Source organism: Pongo pygmaeus, chromosome 1 (genome assembly GCF_028885625.2).
Source record: "Pongo pygmaeus isolate AG05252 chromosome 1, NHGRI_mPonPyg2-v2.0_pri, whole genome shotgun sequence".
NCBI classification, from domain to species: Eukaryota; Metazoa; Chordata; class Mammalia; order Primates; family Hominidae; genus Pongo; species Pongo pygmaeus.
The window spans coordinates 2,194,280-2,212,712 of NC_072373.2; the positions used below are offsets into that span (position 1 = coordinate 2,194,280).

The 18,433-nt window shown below is 46.6% G+C and overlaps 1 protein-coding gene across 1 annotated transcript in view; it reads left to right on the forward strand.

The window, feature by feature from the left end:
• LOC129014734 (kinesin-like protein KIF28P) overlaps window positions 1-18,433 on the forward strand; it is a 72,125-nt gene that overhangs the window by 27,338 nt on the left and 26,354 nt on the right. The window contains 7 exon segments of the mRNA XM_063661249.1: window positions 68-103; window positions 5,291-5,515; window positions 7,968-8,122; window positions 13,005-13,116; window positions 13,270-13,283; window positions 15,694-15,747; window positions 17,930-18,013. Coding sequence (XP_063517319.1) covers window positions 68-103; window positions 5,291-5,515; window positions 7,968-8,122; window positions 13,005-13,116; window positions 13,270-13,283; window positions 15,694-15,747; window positions 17,930-18,013 — 680 coding nt within the window.

The window sequence follows — 18,433 nt, forward strand, 5'->3', positions numbered from 1 at the left end:
TCACTTCTCTGCCCCCAAAATAACTGTTTCAAGAGAATATTTACTTTGTATGCTCTTCTCCATACAGGTTACGTTCAGTATACTGGAAATTTACAATGAACAGGTAATAGAGATGTTTCTGACATGCAAATCTGGGCGACTCTGCAGCTCAGTGAACCTCTGGGACTCACGGTCGCCTGTCCTGCCTGTAAACTCTGGCCTGGCCTCGACCGCCCAGCCCCACCTACCTCTCCAACTTCATCAACGTCCTCTTCTCTTCACACATGGAACTGTTCCTCCTTTCCAGAGCATGTTCTCCTTTCTCACATCTATCCTTTCTCTGCCTGGAGCACCGTTTCTGCCTTCTGTGTCCTTAAAGACACCACTAAACTTGAAGATCCAGCTCAAGGTCAGCACCTCGCTCTGAAGCAGGTAGCTTCAGTGGGCATGACACTGTACAAGGATTGGCAAACTTTACCCGACGAGGGCCGGGTAGTCAATAGCTCAGGCTTTGGGGGCCACGCTGTCCCTGCTGCAGGCACTCAACTCTGCTGTCATAGTTCAAGAGAAGCCGTAGACGAGACATGAGAAGGTGCAACTGTGTATCAATGAAACTTTACTTATAGACACTAAATTTGAATGTTAACATCATTTTCATATGTCACAAAATAGTACATTTGTTTCAGCCATTTAAAAACGTGAAAAATACTTAGAGCTCAAGGGTCAAAAGCAGGCAGTGGGCTGAATTCGGCTCACAGGCTGTGGTTCACCAGCTCCTGGAGAGTCAAAAGAGGATGGTTTCAAAGCCCAGCTCTCCTGTTTACTAGCTGTGTGACTTTGGAAACTCATTTTATCTCAGAGCTCAGTTTGTATTTTCATAAGGAGAATTTAAAATAAGACACCACATCTGAAGATGTACTAAATTTTTAAATGTCTAACACTGCCTATCCAAAGCTGGATCTTCAGCATTTTTTTTCATTCTGCCCTTTCCCCTTGCACTTATTACATCGTACTGTAAAATTTTATTTACATAGATGTATGTGATTTCCTTTTGAATACTTTTTCATCTGCAGGACTTATGCAATATTTAGTCTAGAATGGGTGCTTCCTAGATGTTTGCTGAATGGATAAATTGACAAATGTACCTATAATTGTAGGTTTCTTATGGTCAGAGGCCATATGCTAATAGTTTCAGTGGAACCCCAGAAACTATCCAAAGCCCCAGACCTCACTCTCTTTCCTACCAAAGAAGCCCCGGACCTCACTCCCTTTCCTACCAAAGCCCCGGATCTCACTCCCTTTACTACGAAAGCCCCGGGCCTCACTCCCTTTACTCCCGGGTTCTCATGGGGAAGAATGGGGGGAAGGACCTCTTATCATGGTACCACTCATGATGATAATCTCTCTGGAATTCTGCTTCCTTATCTCTAAGTAAGAGAATCGGGGCCGGGCTCGGTGGCTCACGCCTGTAATCCCAGCACTTTGGGAGGCTGAGGCGGGCGGATCACGAGGTCAGGAGATCGAAACCATCCTGGCTAACATGGTGAAACCCCGTCTCTATTAAAAATACAAAAAATTAGCCGGGCGTGGTGGTGGGCGCTTCTAGTCCCAGCTACTGGGGAGGCTGAGGCAGGAGAATGGCGTGAACCCGGGAGGCGGAGCTTGCAGTGAGCCGAGATGGCGCCACTGCACTCCAGCCTGGGCGACAGAGCGAGACTCCGACTCAAAAAAAAAAAAAAAAAAAGCAGAGAATCAGGCATCCTAAGTTTCACTGGCGTCCGTGTGAAGAGACCACCAAACAGGCTTTGTGAGAGCAACAAGGCTGTTTATTTCACCTGGGTGCAGGCGGGCTGAGTCCGAAAAGAGAACCAGCAAAGGGAGGTGGGGGTGGGGCTGTTTTGTAGGATTTGGGTAGGTAGTGGAAAATCATAGTCAAAGGGGGTTGTTCTCTGGCTGGCAGGAGTGGGGGTTGCAAGGTGCTCAGTGGGGGAGCTTTTGAGCCAGGATGAACCAGGAGAAGGAATTTCACAAGGTAATGTCACCAGTTAAGGCAGGAACAGGCCATTTTCACTTCTTTTATGATTCTTCAGTTACTTCAGGCCATCTGGATGTGTACGTGCAGGTCACAGGGGATATGATGGCTTAGCTGGGGCTCGGAGACCTCAATCTAAGATCCTTTTCAGGCCTCCTTTTTCCATCAGTTCTTTCAGCAGTCAATTAAATAAGGTCTGTTAAATATCCTTAATGTTTTAGACAGAATACTAGACTCTGAGGATGAATAAAACCTAACACATGATTCCTGCCCTGGAGCAGCTTAGTGGAGGAGGCAACACTCACTGCAGAAAGTAACACAATGTTACCTGTGCACAGGAGTGGCACCGAGACCGAGGCTTGGAAGCGGGGATAGAGCTAATACCACCAGGACTGTTCCATGTTGTCCGCAGAGGAGTTAGGCTGGGCCTTGAAACAGGGTCACGAGTTTGGTGAGGCAGAGAAGCGAGGGTGCAAGGTGCAAATAGAAATAGCGGCACTTCAGGCAGCAGGATGTGTATTTTAAATCATTAACACATGAGAGTTAGCATTTACGGGTCGGGCGAGTGCCCTGTGCGGCGGGAGCGGGTGTGTGGCCGCTGAGGGTAGGGGGAGCATCCGGGGATGAAGCCAAAGATGGCTGCCAAGAAGGAAAGTCCTTTAATGACCAGGCAACAGAGAACCAAGCAAGGCTTCCAAACGGGGGAGTAAAATAACCAGATCAGCGTTTTAGGTATTTCTGCAGCGGCAGAGTGAAGCTGGACTTGAAGGAGTGCCAGATAGAGCGGAGCAGGAGTTAGGAGGCTCTCCATAGCCCAGGTGAGGGACAAGGTTGTGGTGATCTTTTTTTCCCCTTTCTTTCCTTTTTGAAACAAGGTCTCTGACAGTTGCCCAGGCTGGAATACAGTGGCACGATCATAACTCGCTGTAATCTTAAACTCCTGGGCTCGAGTGACCCTCCTACCTCAGCCTCCAAGTAGCTGGAGCTACAGGTGCACACTACCATGCCCAGCTAATTAAAAAAAAAAAAACAAAAACAATTTGTGGAGACAGGGTGTCACTATGTTGCCCAGGCTGGTCTCGAACTCCTGGCCTCAGGTAATCTTCCTGCCTGGGCCTCCATAAGGATTACAGGCAGGAGCCACTGCACCCGGCCCATCGTCGCTCTTGATCTCCAGGCATAACTTGGAGGGTCCTGCTGCCAGCAGCAAGTCCCTGTACTTCATTCCATCCAGATAAACTTACATGCCTTTTTTCTGATAAGCCTTATTCAGTCATATCTTCAGTCTGAGATGCCACTTCCTATCATTTCTATTACTCAGGGGAAATTACAGAAAGGCTTCCTAGCTAAGGCAGCAGTTGTCCCCATTTTGATGTTTTGCACCTTATGTCTGTTATCCTAATTTTGCTTCCCCCAAACTTCAATCTGCGATCTTGCCTGGACTCTAGGACTTAAAGCCACAGACCTCGAGCTCGGGGAGAGCTTAGAGATCATTTAATCTGTCCTCCTAGAAGGAGAACACTGGGAATGTCAGAGGCTTTCCAAAGGTCTCACATGTTGGAGGCAGAACCAGGACTAAGAAGCCAAGTCTGATTCTCAGTCTGGGTTGCTCTGCACCACGTAACACAGACTGTTCCGGCTCTACTGGGACCCCAGCATGACTCTACTTGGCCTTTTCAGCATGGCTTTTTTGAGAGCAAGAGGACATGGGAATTCTCCTAAGGCCCTGGTGTAAGCATCATCACACAAACCTCCCATAATAAAATCCAAAGAATTACCCAGATTTTCTGGTTTGGTTAGGCTGTTGCAAATACTGGGGGTTTGTTTGTTTGTTTGTTTGTTTGAGATGGAGTCTCACTCTGTCACCCAGGCTGGAGTGCAGTGGCATGATCTCAGCTCACTGCAATCTCCGCCTCCCGGGTTCAAGCGATTCTCCTGCCTCAGCCTCCTGAGTAGCTGGGACTACAGGTACCCGCCAACTTGCCCGGCTAATTTGTTTTGCATTTTTGGTAGAGACCGGGTTTCACCATCTTGGCCAGCCCGGTCTTGAACTCCTGACCTCAAATGATCTACCAGCCTCAGCCTCCCAAAGTGCTGGGATTACAGGCGTGAGCCACCATGCGTGGCCACAAATACTACTGAAAGTGAATAACTTTCCTTGGAAGTAGAGATCTCAGTGCAGTGGTGTTTGTTGTGCCATGACTTAACCTAGGCAGAATGTGTCTTCTGCATGTATTAGGTACTTTGAATGTTACTAACTTCTAATTATTTTTATTATTTATCACTGTTCTCAGTAAAGTAAGACTTCATTACTTTGTAATACAGAATTTAGAAAGAGGCCGTGGTGGTTTATTTTTCTATTATCTGCAAAGGAGTTGCTGATGACATAGAGTTAACGAGATTGCTAGAATATTTATGTTAATAAGGGAACAATGTGTTCAAGTGCAAAAACGTCAGAAGCACCTATTTATAGACAGACCACTGTGGATACCTACTCACATGCCTCATCACGCTGCAAAGACAGCTTCCCCGGCCCCCAGGTGCAGTGAACTAAGTGTCAGGTGTTAGCCCAGCTCCAGTTGCACCGTGCATGCAATGAGCATCATGCGTGCTCTGCGTTAGGAACTGTGAGGATCCACTGGTAAAAAGACACCCACCCTTAGGGAACTCAGTCTGGTTGGAGTGGTCTAGGTATATACCTGACAACAATAAAACTGTATTTCTAATTTTTTTTTTTTTTTTTTTTCCACTTAAAAAGAAAAGCTGGCCAGGTGCGGTGGCTCATGCCTGTAATCCCAGCACTTTGGGAGGCCGAGGTAGGCAGATCACCTGAGGTCAGGAGTTTGAGACCAGCCTGGCCCACATGGTAAAACCCTGTCTCTACTAAAAATACAAAAAGTAGCCAGGCATGATGGTGCATGCCTATAACCCGAGCTACTTGGGAGGCTGAGGCAGGAGAATCACTTGAATCGGGGAGGTGGAGGTTGCAGTGAGATGAGATCATGCATTGCACTCCAGCCTGGGCAACAAAAGCAAAACTCTGTCTTGGGAAAAAAAAAAAAAGGCATGCTTCTGACTTCACTGATTACAGCAGTCTTCGTATCCTTTTGCTTGCAATTTCCCTATTTCTTACTTTGCTAAATTATGAAATACCTACAGAAATTTATCCATTCTTCCAATAACTATTATTGAACATCTATATAGGCACAGATACAGCAGTGAAGTAAACAACAATCCCTGCCTTCCTGAAGTTTACATTATTTGTTCTATTTTCTATAGATAAGAGATTTACTGTCCAGAACCAAAAAACCTGGTGGGCTCAGAGTAAGGGAAGATCAACAGCTGGGCTTTTACGTGGAAGGCCTGAAGTTAGTGCCCTGTGAGAACTATGCCCAAATTGAAAGGCTGATGGAACAAGGAACAAAAATAAGGACCACGGCTTCAAACAACATGAATGCCAGCAGCAGCCGGTCCCACCTGGTCATCACCATCCAGTTCAAGCAGGTGAGAGCTGAGCGGACGCCACTGTCCCGATCTCTAGACCAGGCCGCTCTGCAGAAGGCTCTCCCTGGTATAATGGGCTGGTGGGATCTCCACACAAGGCCGCTCTGCGGAAGGCTCCCCCTTCGGAAGTCTCCCCCTGGTGGGATCTCCACACAAGGCCGCTCTGCGGGAGGCTCCCCCTGCGGAAGGCTCCCCCTTCGGAAGGCTCCCCCTGGTGGGATCTCCACACAAGGCTGCTCTGTGGAAGGTTCCCCCTGGCATAATGGGCTGGTGGGTATCGCAGGATCCTGCAGATTTGACCTATGGATGAAGATGGCTCTTCCAACCACAGCAGATAGAGCCAGAAACAGGAAAAGGGGACGTGTGTGCCCTTCTCCTGCCTCCCTCCCACCTCAATGGTCACACCCCACCCAGCCTAAGTGAGCCTACCAGAGCCCCAAAGCGCCCATACGACTAAGAACTGTTTTCCCTCAAGTACATTCCAGTGCTTGGAGGAAAAAGCTTTGACCCCAATTTGATCAAGGAGCAAATTGTGAAGGTATGAGAGTGTCTCCATGGTTTATCCTGGAGAACTGTATCAGCAGCACATCTGTGCATTACCACCGTGAGACCAGCCTTCAGACCCACGAGCCTGAGGACCACCAGGTACTGAAGTACCCTTTCCATGCGTGGATGCACCAAGTTTTTTTTTTTTTTTGAAATGGAGTTTTGCTCTTGTTGCCCAGGCTGGAGTGCAATGGCATGATCTTGGCTCACTGCAACCTCTGCCTCCCAGGTTCAAGCAATTCTCCTGCCTCAGCCTCCCAAGTAGCTGGGACTACAGGCATGCACCACTACGCCTGGCTAATTTTGTATTTTTAGTAGAGATGGGGTTTCTCCATGTTGGTCAGGCTGGTCTTGAACTCCCGACCTCAGGTGATCCGCCCACCTCGGCCTCCCAAAGTGCTGGGATTACAGGCGTGGGCCACCATGCCCGGCTGCACCAAGACAAGTCCTTTGGAACCAAGCAATGCATGTAGCATTCCGCTAACTAGAATCTTTGATCAACTAGAGCACACTTTGATCCTCCATACCAGTACCTCGATGGACATCAGAGAGTGATCGCTACAATGCCACCAATTTGATCTAGAAATGGCTACTCACAAATCCTGGGTCAATATTACACGTAGCTATGATCCTACCACCTCTGTCCCCTAAGTCATAGGACCAGTAATAGAACAGTAATCAATGAAAAGAATCCCGTTCTATGCAGGAATAAGGGGAAAACACGGGACTGTGTTCAAGTCTGGATGCCTCTGTTCACCAGCTCTAAGACTTTGGGAAATAGCCTCTGAGCCTCAGTTTCCTCTTCTGTAAGATGAGACGAGACACTGTCCTTGCAGGAATGTCAGGAAGCTTCAATAAGATATTGCATTTTAAGGAACTTTGTAAACTTTTAAGTACTATTCACTTGATTTCACAATGTTAGTAAAATTCATCAACTTTATATATGGTTTGCCCTGCTATTTTTTTAAGTTGATATTTTAGAGGCAAGTGAAGAAATCAACTAGGAAAAAAGGAGTGAAGAGAGTTAGCATCGTACTCTGTTTATTGGGGTTAGTAGTGATATTAACACCTGACATTGTATGCCAGGCATGTGCTAGAACCATTATCTCTATCTACCTCTATGATCTTTAACCCTCATAACATCTCAGGAATGTGTTTCTATCACTGGTTTCCCACTGTGAAAGTTGAAACTCTGAAAAGGTAAGTCATTTGTGCATAGTCACGGGGCCAGCAAAGGAATCTGGAGGATTCTGAAGCAGGTGTTCTTTCCACGTGACCACACGGTCCTGAACATCTACTTATTTTGCAGATTTCATAGTTTTATATTTTAAGAATGTATTGATCATAGAAAAAATGGAGCACTAATTGGTATCTACTGTTTTATTGGAAAGGAGATTTACAGAATTGGGAAGAGGAGACAGACATTTTATTGTAAAACGTCATCATAGAGAATGGCATTTTATGTTGCAGATTTTATGTTTTTTTCAGTCTGAAATACAATGAAAAGAACTACTTAAGGCCAGGCACGGTGGCTCATGCCTGTAATCCCAGCACTTTGGGAGGCCAAAGGGGGTAGATCGCTTGAGGTCAGGAGTTCGAGACCAGCCTGGACAATATGGTGAAACCCTGTCTCTACTAAGGATACAAAAATTAGCCGGGTGTGATGGCAGGCGCCTGTAGTCCCAGCTACTCAGGAGGCCGAGGCAGGAGAATCACTTGAACCTGGGAGGCGGAGGTTGCAGTGAGCCAAGATCATGCCACTGCACTCCAGCCTGGGAGACATAGCGAGACTCCGTCTCAGAAAAAAAAAAAAAAAAAAAAAGGACCACTTAACATGTCAAGGGGAGTGCCCGCCCATGCCGCCTGCCACTAACACTGTGGCATGACCTGTGATGCTTTTCTCCAGGTTTTCCTAGACAGAGACCTTACCAAACAATCCAGTATTAATTTGGTGGACCTGGCAGGAAGTGAGAGGCAGAAATCTTCAGGATCTGAAGGAGACAGACTGAGGGAAGGATCACGCGTTAACTTAAGTTTAACCAATTTGGGAAGTGTTATCAGGTAAATAATCAGTGGACAGATATTTGTATTATAAAAACGACCTCAGGTATGAAAAACTGGATTAATGATAACCCTTGGTTCATGATCCGCTGGCGTCACTGGCTCATGGCTGGGCTGCCTATATTTATTTTAAACCAATTACTTTATTTTTCAATAGAGTAACACTAATAAAACTGCCATCCAACCCAACAACTATTTGGTGTTCCTCTCCTATGCTCCTCTTGGAGGTAACCATCGTCTTGAATTTTATGTTCTCTCCCCCTCAGCTCCCTCCTTCCTGGTTTTATCACATGTGAATATTATTGTTTAGTAGCTCTCATTTTTGAACTTTAAAAAGGAAATTCCATTTTGTCTTCTGGAACTTTTTAAAATTTTCTCATTAAGGTATAAACTACAGTAAAGTACATAAATCCTACACGCTCAGCACAATAAGTTTGTATAGATGTATATACCTCCATAATTATCATCCAGATCAGAATATAACACATTTCCACAACCCACACAGCTCTTCATACTCCCTCCCAGTTGACACTCCCACCAGAAGAAATGGACCTTTGCCATTATAGATTAGATTTGCCTAATTGTAGTGATTTTCGTATAAATGCAATCATTTATATGAGGTCATGGCTTAACCTTCTGGCTTCTTTCACCAAGGATTGTGTCTATGATATTAATCAAAGTTGTTTCATGTACCAGTTATTATTTTCATTGTTATGCAATATATCAGTGTATGAATATATCATAATTTATTTATCCATTCTCCAATTGATGGACATTTAGCTTATTTCCAGGTTTGGGCTGTTATAAAGTTGCTGTGGACGTTTTTATACGTGTATTTTGGGGAAAATAGTCACTCATTTCTCTTGGGTATGTAGGCAGGAGTAGAACTGTGAGGACTTGCTTTTAGACTCAACACTATTAACAATATCTATCCACACTATGTTATATCTAGAGTGAGTTTTCCATTCTTTCACTGAACATTGTCTATGAGATTCTTCCATGTTGTTGCATGTAGCAATCATTGTTTTTCATTGTTGCATAGCATTCCATAGTGGGAATGTGCCACAATTTATTCATTCTCGATTGGCATTTTGATTGTCCCCAGTTTGTCTTTTGCTATTATAAGTAGTGCTATTATGAACATTCCTGTGCAAATCATTGGGTATTAACAGTCATGCACCGCTTAACAATGGGGATATCGGCCGGGCGCGGTGGCTCACGCCTGTAATCCCAGCACTTTGGGAGGCAGAGGCAGGCGGATCACCTGAGGTCGGGAGTTCGAGACCAGCCTGACCAACCTGGAGAAACTCTGTCTTTACTAAAAATACAAAATTAGCCAGGTGTGGTGGTACATGCCTATAATCCCAGCAACTCGGGAGGCTGAGGCAGGAGAATCACTTGAACCCGGCAGGTGGAGGTTGCAGTGAGCCGAGATCACACCATTGCACTCTAGCCTGGGTGACAAGAGTGAAACACAGTCTCAAAAAAACAAAACAAAACAAAACAAACAAACAACAACAACAAAAACAATGGCAATATGGAGGCCGAGGTGGGCAGATCACTTGAGCCAAGGAAGTTGAGACCAGCATGGGTAACATGGTGAAACCCTGTCTCTACAAAAAATTTAAAAATTAGCCAGATGTGGTAGTGCCTGCCTGTAGTCCCAGTTACTCAGGAGGCTGAGGTGGGAAGATCACTTGAGTCCAGGAGGCAGAGGTTGCAGTGAGCTGTGATTATGCCACTGCACTCCAGGCTGGGTGACAGAGTGAGGCCCTGGCTCAAAACAAAACAAAACAAACAAAAAAACCAATGGGGATTTATTCTCAGAAATGCATCAATAGGCGGTTTTGTTGTGTAAACATCATAGAGTGTACTTACACAAACCTAGATGGCATTGCCTACAGAGCACCAAGGCTATTTGTGGTAAAAGATTGCTCCCAGCTGAGCTTATACCACAGTGTAGCATGTAACTGTGCTGAATCCCACAGGCACCTGTAACATAACAGTAAGTACTTGTGTATCTAAACATAGAAAATATACAGTAAAAATACGGTATTTTCATCATGGCTGTGTATACAGCCTGTCGTTGACCAACACATGGTTATGGGATGTATGACTGTATTAAAGTTTGAGTATAGACAAATAACTAAAATTGTTGGGTTAGAAGGTATATGAATACCCAATTTGGAAAGATGTTAACAAACTTTTCCAAAATAGTTGGCCAATTTACATTCCCAGCAGCAATGTATTAGATATCGGATTGATCTACATCTTTTCTAAGACTTGATGTTATCAGATTTCTTTATATTTACCAATTAAATTAGTGCAAATAAATCTTACTATGGTCTTGATATTCCTGGTTACTAACGAGTTTAAGCATCTTTATACGTTTCTTAGCAATATATTTCCTCTTGCAATGCCTGTTATTTTTTTCTATTATTCTCTTGAGTTATTGCCTTTGTATTGACTTGTAGGCATTCTTTACATATTTATTATTCTTTTCTCAGGTAAATGTAAGTTATCTCTCCCAGTTAGTAGCTTGTTTCTCCACTTTAAGGTGTTTGTTGATGAGCAGAAGTTATGATTATGGTTTATGCTTTGCATTTGTTTCCTGTTTAAGAAAATTAGAGTTAGAAAGGTAACCACCTATATTACATGTAAGTTCCTATCCGTCCGGAGTTGATTTCTGTGTTTGATGTAAGGTAGGCATTCTTTTCATCCTTTTTCCTTATAGATTACCAATCTTTCCAGTTGCATTTGTTGAGTAGTCCCTCCTTGCCCCAGTGATCATCTATATGCTTTTCGCTTTTTTTTTTTTTTGAGAGAGAGCGTCTTGCTCTGTCACCCAGACTGGAGTGCAATGGCGCGAACTCCACTCACTACAACCTCTGCCTTCCAAGCTCAACCAATCTTCCTGCCTCGGCCTTCTGAGTAGCTGGGATTACAGCGTGCAACACCATGCCCAGCTAATTTTTGTAGCTTTTGTAGAGATGGGGTTTCACCATGTTGCCCAGGGTGATCTCGAACTCCTGGGCTCAAGTGATTCTCCCTCCTCGGCCTGCCAAAGTGCTGGGATTACAGGTGTGAGCCACTGTGCCCGGCTAATACATACTTAACTCTGTTTCTCGGCTCTTAAATCTGTGGTCAAAGTCTAAATGTAATAAATCCTCCTGGATAATACAAGACTCTTCATCCTACATATGTAGTTGTTATGTATTTTTTTCTTTCTTATTTCAATTCCATTCTTCCTTCACCCCAAAGACATTATCACTGTTTTACACAGTGTTCATTCACATTTATCTTTTTTTTAAATGTATTCATTCTTGTACCTCAGAGCTGCTATCCAAGATCAGTTTCCTTCTGGCTGAAGTGTATTATTTAGGGTTTCCTTTAGTGATAATCTGCTGGTGGCAATCTGTTTTTGTTAGGTTGAAATATCTTTATTTTTACCTCATTTATTTTTTTGAGACAGGGTCTCACTCTGTCACCCAAGCTGGAGTGCAGTGGTATAATCACAGCTCACTCCAACCTCCACCCCCACAGGCTCAAGCAATCCTCCCACCTCAGCCTCCCAAGTAGCTGGGACCACAGGCGCATTCCACCACATCCAGATAATTTTTGTATTTTTTTGTAGAGACAGGGTTTCTCCACGGTGCCCAGGCTGGTCTCGAACTCCTAAGCTCAAGCTATGCTCCCGTCTTGGTCTCCCAAAGTGCTGGGATTACAAATGTGAGCCTCTGCGCCCAGCCGCCTCATTTTTAAAAAAATATTTTTGCTGGGTATGGAATTTTAGATGGGTAGTAGTTTCTTTCCGCACAGAAAGAATTCTATTGTCAACTGGTTATCTAACTGCCTTTTCATGAAGATAATCTGTCTTTTTTCCCCAGCTGCTTTTAAGCTTTTCTCTTTGTTTTCATTGTTCTCCAGTTTCACTATGTTGTTGCATCCAAGTGTAAACCTATTTCTTTTCCTCCTCTTTGGAAGCCCTTGGCCTTCATGACTTTATGGAGTAGTGATTTTTTTTTTTTTTTTTTTGTGACGGAGTCCCTGCCCAGGCTGGAATGCAATGGCACAATATTGGCTCACTGCAACCTCTGCCTCCTGGGTTCAAAGGATTCTCCTGCCTCAGCCTCCCGAGTAGCTGGGACTACAGGTGCGCACCACCACGCCTGGCTAATTTTTTTGTATTTTTAGTAGAGACGGGGTTTCATCATGTTGGCCAGGCTGGTCTCGAACTCCTGACCAAAAGTGATCTGCCCACCTCAGCCTCCCAAAGTGCTGGGATTACAGGATTACAGGCTGAGCCACCGTGCCCATCCTGTTTGTGGTTATAACTTCTCACAGGTGGGATTTCCCTGCACGCTTCCCCGCTCTTTCTTTGTGGCCCCTGGAGCAGGGCAGAGGCTTCTCACTCACTGCTATCCTGAGGCTGTTGTCAGACGAGGTCCTAACTTTACGGGATCTTAAGGCAGCATGAGAGAGAGAGGCAAGAAAAGGCCCTAAAACTACCCCCCAAACCTATCTGCACACTGCCAGGCCTGGCACCTCCTTCCTTGAATTGTAGCTCATTCTCTACACACAAACTTATGGTAGCCTGCAGGCTCTTCGCGTTTTCCTCGCAGGTTTGGGTGTGTTTGTTCCTCAGACCTGGGCTTCCTTCTCTAGGTTATGGCTTCTCCAGGGTTGATTTTGGAGGAGTCAGGCCCGTGGTTAGCTAGCTTACTCCAGCATCGATGACAGAAGGCATCTCTACTATTGGATATGATCGTCAGGCTTATGGGGCCAAAGAGGGGATGTGGGAGCTGTTTCCAACTTATCCCAAGGGAGGTGGATTTCTTCTTGAGGCATTCTTTTTCTGTCTTGAATCTTCTTTTTCTTTCAGTGCTCTGGCTGATGCAGCTATGGGGAAGAAGGTCTTGCACATTCCATACACAGATTCTGTTCTGACCAAACTGCTCCAGTCAGGTCTGGGTGGGAACAGCAGGACCGCTTTGGTAAAATACCTTTCTTATAACATTTTACACTGATTCTGCTATTATAGTTGTTATTGTTGTTGCTGTTGTGATTAAAATTATTCCCAATACACCTGTAATATAATATAGTACTTTGCATTGACCTAACCTAGCAATTTTTTTTTTTTTAGACAGAGTCTCGCTGTGTCGCCCAGGCTGGAGTGCAGTGGCGCAGTCTCGGCTCACTGCAAGCTCCACCTCCCAGGTTCAAGCGATTTTCCTGCCACAGCCTCCTGAGTAGCTGGGGTTACAGGCGCATGCACCTGGCCATTTTTTTTTCTTTTTAGTAGAGACGGGTTTTCACTGTGTTGGCCAGGCTTGAACTCCTGATCTCAGGTGATCCACCTGCCTCCGCCTCTCAAAGTTCTGGGATTACAGGCATGAGCCACTGCACCTTGTTTGGTTTCCCCCTCAGGACTAACAAATGATGACCTACCATTATCTCGTAACTTCTGGTACTCTAGTACAATGTTCAAACAATGTTTGTATATTACTAATTTTTAAATTTATTCTTTTCTGTAGTTTAAGTTCTCTACAAGGAATATATGTTACTTTTATTATCACGAAAAAAACTAGTACCATTAAAAAAAAAAAAACAACTAGCAATGTAATGTTATTCTAAGTTAGCAGTCATCCCCCGGCAAGGCTGGAAATCAGTGTGACTGTGTGTTCACCCTGGAGAGCAGCTGACTGTGTTATCGCAGCAAAGGCTCTGGAATCTCATTATCGAATGTTTGCCAAGTGGGTACAGGGTGGAATGTGTTAAAATCAGGACTCTGCTCTTCAGCTTCAGCTGCAGGGAGGGACAAAATGGGGTGAACTCTGCCCCCAGCCCAGTGCTGGCCTCCACTCTGCTGTCCTCCTTAGGAGAGAAACGTCCCCTGTCGGGACCAGTTACATGCATTTCTCTCCAAAATCCACAGTAAAACAACCTTACCCTTTATCACTCAATCCTGACCATTTTCAATACTTCATTTTAAAGTTTTTCTGGTTGTCAGTTACCTGTGGGCCTCAACGGGACATCCCCCCAAAAACCTGGGACACAAGAAGGCCCGTAAGATGCTCTCTGAACGTTAACCTACAACATTCAACCTAGCGGGTCTCAGCAGATGTGTGCAAAGCCACTGAGACCCACAGGACGACGCCCAGACCTGCAAGACTGGACAGGGGCTGCCTGAGGGCAGTGCAGTGCTTTAACAAAGGAGCGTGCTCGGGAGAGGCTGAGGGTGGGTAACCATCATCTCGGGAACCCGCAAGCTTTAACAAAGGAACGTGCTTGGGAGAGGCCGAGGGTGGGTATCCATCATCTCGGGAACCCGCAAGCTTTAACAAAGGAGCGTGCTCGGGAAAGGCTGAGGGTGGGTATCCATCATCTCGGAAACCCGCAAGCTTTAACAAAGGAGCACGCTGGGGAGAGGCCGAGGGTGGCATCCATCATCTCGGGAACCTGCAAGCTTTAACAAAGGAGCATGCTCGGGAGAGGCCGAGGGTGGCATCCATCAACTCAAGAAACAAAGAGAACAGAGGACCTGCAAGGCCGACAGCCAAGCTCTCCAGTCTCTATGTCGCCAATCCCAGTTTTAGCACAAATGTCTTCCAGCCTTAATTTTTAGTGGTGATAAAAATACACCTGAAAGTATTGCCATGATGATTAAATGAGATGACATAACCAAACAAGCTTTAAAAGCTGTGAAGTTAGACAAACGTAAATAATTACTTCCGGGGATCCCAGTGCTCTGTGTCATGGGCCTCCCGGCCCACAAAGGATGTGCTGCCACATGGCAGCTGCCACAGCCACCCTCAGCCACCCTCCCCAGCCACCCTCAGCGACCTGCCCACCCAATCATCACTAAGTTTGCTTCTGAGTTGAAAACTTTTCTGAATTCTAGAACAATCAATCCAAAGTCAAGGCCGGGCACGATGGCTCATACCTGTAATTCCAGCAATTTGGGAGACTGAGGTGGGCGTATCCCTTGAGCCCAGGAGTTCAACGCCAGCCTGGGCAACACAGGGAGACCCTGTCTCTAGAAAAAACACAAAAATTAGCCGAGTGTGGTGGTGCATGCCTGTAGTCCCAGCTACTCTGGAGGGTGAGGCAGGAGGACCACCTGAGCCCAAGAAGTCGAGGCTGTGAGCCATGATTGCTCTACCACACTCCAGCCAGGGTGACAGAGTGAGACCCTGTCTCAAAAAAAGTAAGTATAAATAAAGTCACAGCCAGACTTGAAACCATACAAGTGGCTGTCAGGAAACAAGCAAGGTCTCTGTGAGGCTAACATTCAACCATCACTCAGGCCCCCGAGGGAGTCCACGGAGGGCTCAGTCCCAAGGGCGGTCAGTACCGCAGCTGGCAGCACAGGTATGAGTAAGGCAGGGGTGGGTTCGAGCCCCAGCTCAGCAAGTGGCCTCTAAGCCACCATTTCTAAACTGTAAAGTTGGAACAATATCATAAATTACAAGATGCCAAACTGCTCTGTGAATATGAGCTGCTTTAATAACAATAAACTCTATAAGTAACAAAGTCTGAAAGGGCTGTTTTCACAGATTGTGGCTGTTAAGTCCAGCTGACATCTGCTATGAGGAAACTCTATCAACATTAAGATATGCGGAAAGGTACGTCTGTGAATATTTATCATCCATGGTGGTTCTACGTTCTAAATCTAGCAAAGTCTGTCAGTGCTCTTAGACTGCAGGGATTGGCATTGGGAAGGGGGTCCAGGAGGAAAACAAAACGACCTGAGAGAGAGGAATGAAAGGAACTAAAGCACGAGGGAAAGAATGGAGACCCGGAGCCTCGGGGCAGGGCTGTGTCACTGGGTCCTGGATGGGAGCAGAGCCAGGGGCTCAGGGAAGGGGGTGGCACGGATGCTTGTCCTGATGTGATTGATCTGTCCCTGTATTTTCCTGCTGAATAGCACGGCTGTTCACAGCTTTCTCCTTTTGTCACACAAGGCATGGGTACAGAATGGTGCCAGGCAGGGGATTTTTATGCTAATGACAAATGAAGATGAGCTCTGTAAGCGACAGCTCCTCGGTCAGAGCCACTCGCTGGACAGCCCTGCAGCCCCTGCACAGACCAGCTCTCCACACTGTCAGTTACCGCCCTTCCCAGGGCCCACACTGCACACTGCAGTCTGTGGAGGTGGCCGGATGGCCACAGGAGTCACCAGGCGGGGAGAGGCTGTCACTGCCAGGTTCCTTCCCACCCATCTGGCTGGGAGACAGGCCCACGTGGTCAGCACTACGGGAGGCTGTCACCAAGCCAAGTTCCTGCTCCTCGGCCTCTGCAGCTTGTTCCAAGCCTGCCCTCCTGAACCTTCTAAGAAAGGGAGGTGTGGGGAGAAGGGAGTCTGTGGCCACGGTAGGACCCTCCCCACATGCTGCCCTGCCCTCCTTAGGCAAAGGCCGGCCTTGGGAATCCACCAGCACAGCTCCCCACCGAGTCCGGGCAGGAGATTGGGACTGTCAGGCCTGGTTCTGAGCAGCTGGAGTTGGCATGTGAGGTGAAACTTACTTGCCAGCCCTGATATGTCATTCACCAGGTCTGTGGGCTTACAGGTCAGACAGAGTCTGGCCCTAGCAGCTGTGACCATGGGCAAGAAATAGAACCTCTCCCCCATCACCTGTTACACTGAGCAAGCATTCCTCATTCACAGCGCTGGGGACAGGACCACGGGAGGTCATGTGTGAACTGTGCCTAGCAGAGTTCTGCCTGGTGTGTGAGTGAGGCTTGGGAACTGTGGTTATTACGATGCCACCCAGGAACTGCCTCCCCTTCTGGTCTTTTCTCTGGCCCTCTTCTCAGCACGGGAACACTTGCATGTTGGTGACAAATGTCTTCCTTCTCATTCTTCACTGCACAGCCTCAGTATTCTGGCACACCATGAGGCATTTTCTTCCAGCATCTGACACAAGCTCAGGTTTTATTTTTATTTTCTGAGATAGGGTGTCACCCTGTCACCCCGCCTGGGGTACAGTGGCACGATCATGGCATCCTCAACCTCCCAGACTCAAGTGATCCTCCCTTCTCGGCCTCCCAAAGTGCTAGGATTACAGGTGTAAGCCACCATGCCCAGCCCAAGCTCAGAGCTTTAAACCGAATTTTGCCTTAAGCAGTATCCAGAACGTTTGTTTTCTCCCTGCTTATCAGATGCAAATCTGTTGCTCCCAGTTTTTACACAAGAGACCATGTGATACAGAGGAAAGAGAAAATGGTGCCCACAGCCTGTGGGACTTGTAAACTCTGATTCCATCTCCCCTGTGTAAAACGAAAGGGGTACAGTTACCAGATTTAGCAAATAAAAATACAAGGTGCTCGGTTACATTGAAATTTCAGAGAACAAGGAATGTTTTACTGTATATCCCATGCAATATTTGGGGGCATCTGTTTTCTCTGATGACATCGGAAGGAGTGACCTAGAACACCTCTGAGGCTCCTCCCAGCCTGGCACACGTGCAGAGCAGAGCCTCCCGACAGCTTCCAGGCCAGGAGTTATTTCAGCAGCCACAGGGATTGGACAGGTTCTTAGGTTAACCAAGTCACCCCAATTGGCTGAGTGTGTTCAGGTCCCAGGACATGTCAGGGGCTGAGGTCCGGCCTGGCTGAGCTGCACATGTTTATTTGAACTGTGCAGGTGATTCAAGTTACTTTGGTCTTAATGGTTGAATGGAACCAGTCCTGGTGCGGAATCTCAAGTCATCTGGGGCGGGGGGAGACCTGAGTGTGCCCTGGGGGTGCTGCTGCTCCAGCAAGGGGCTCCAGGCCTAACAGTGTGTCCATCGTTGCACATGAAAGGGCTAAAAAGATCCGGAACAAAACAGTAGTCAACACCTGGACACTGATGAGAGAGTCAAGGGTGGAGAACAGCAAGCTGCTGCCGAGATGCAGAAACTCCATAATATCAGGTAAACCGAGTCAGGGGCCGATGCCCTGAGCAACAGGGGGGTCTGACCTGGCTGAAGCCTGGGGCCGGGGGTGGAGGGAGCACCTGGATTCGAATCTGAGGGGTGGTTGGGGCACAGTGGGGAGCACTGGGGCTTTGTCCAGGATATTGTGGTTCCATCCTTTTAAAAAAAACTTTATTTTGAGATAAACGTAGACTCACTTGCAGTTGTGAGAAATAATAGCCCTGCATTTTAAGATGATCATCTTACTCTCATTTTTTTTTTTTTTTTTTTTTTTTGAGACAGTCTGGCTCTGTCACCCAGGGTGGAGTGCAGTGGCGCAGTCTCGGCTCACTGCAACCTCCACCTCCCAGGTTCACGCCATTCTCCTGCCTCAGCCTCTCGAGTAGCTGGT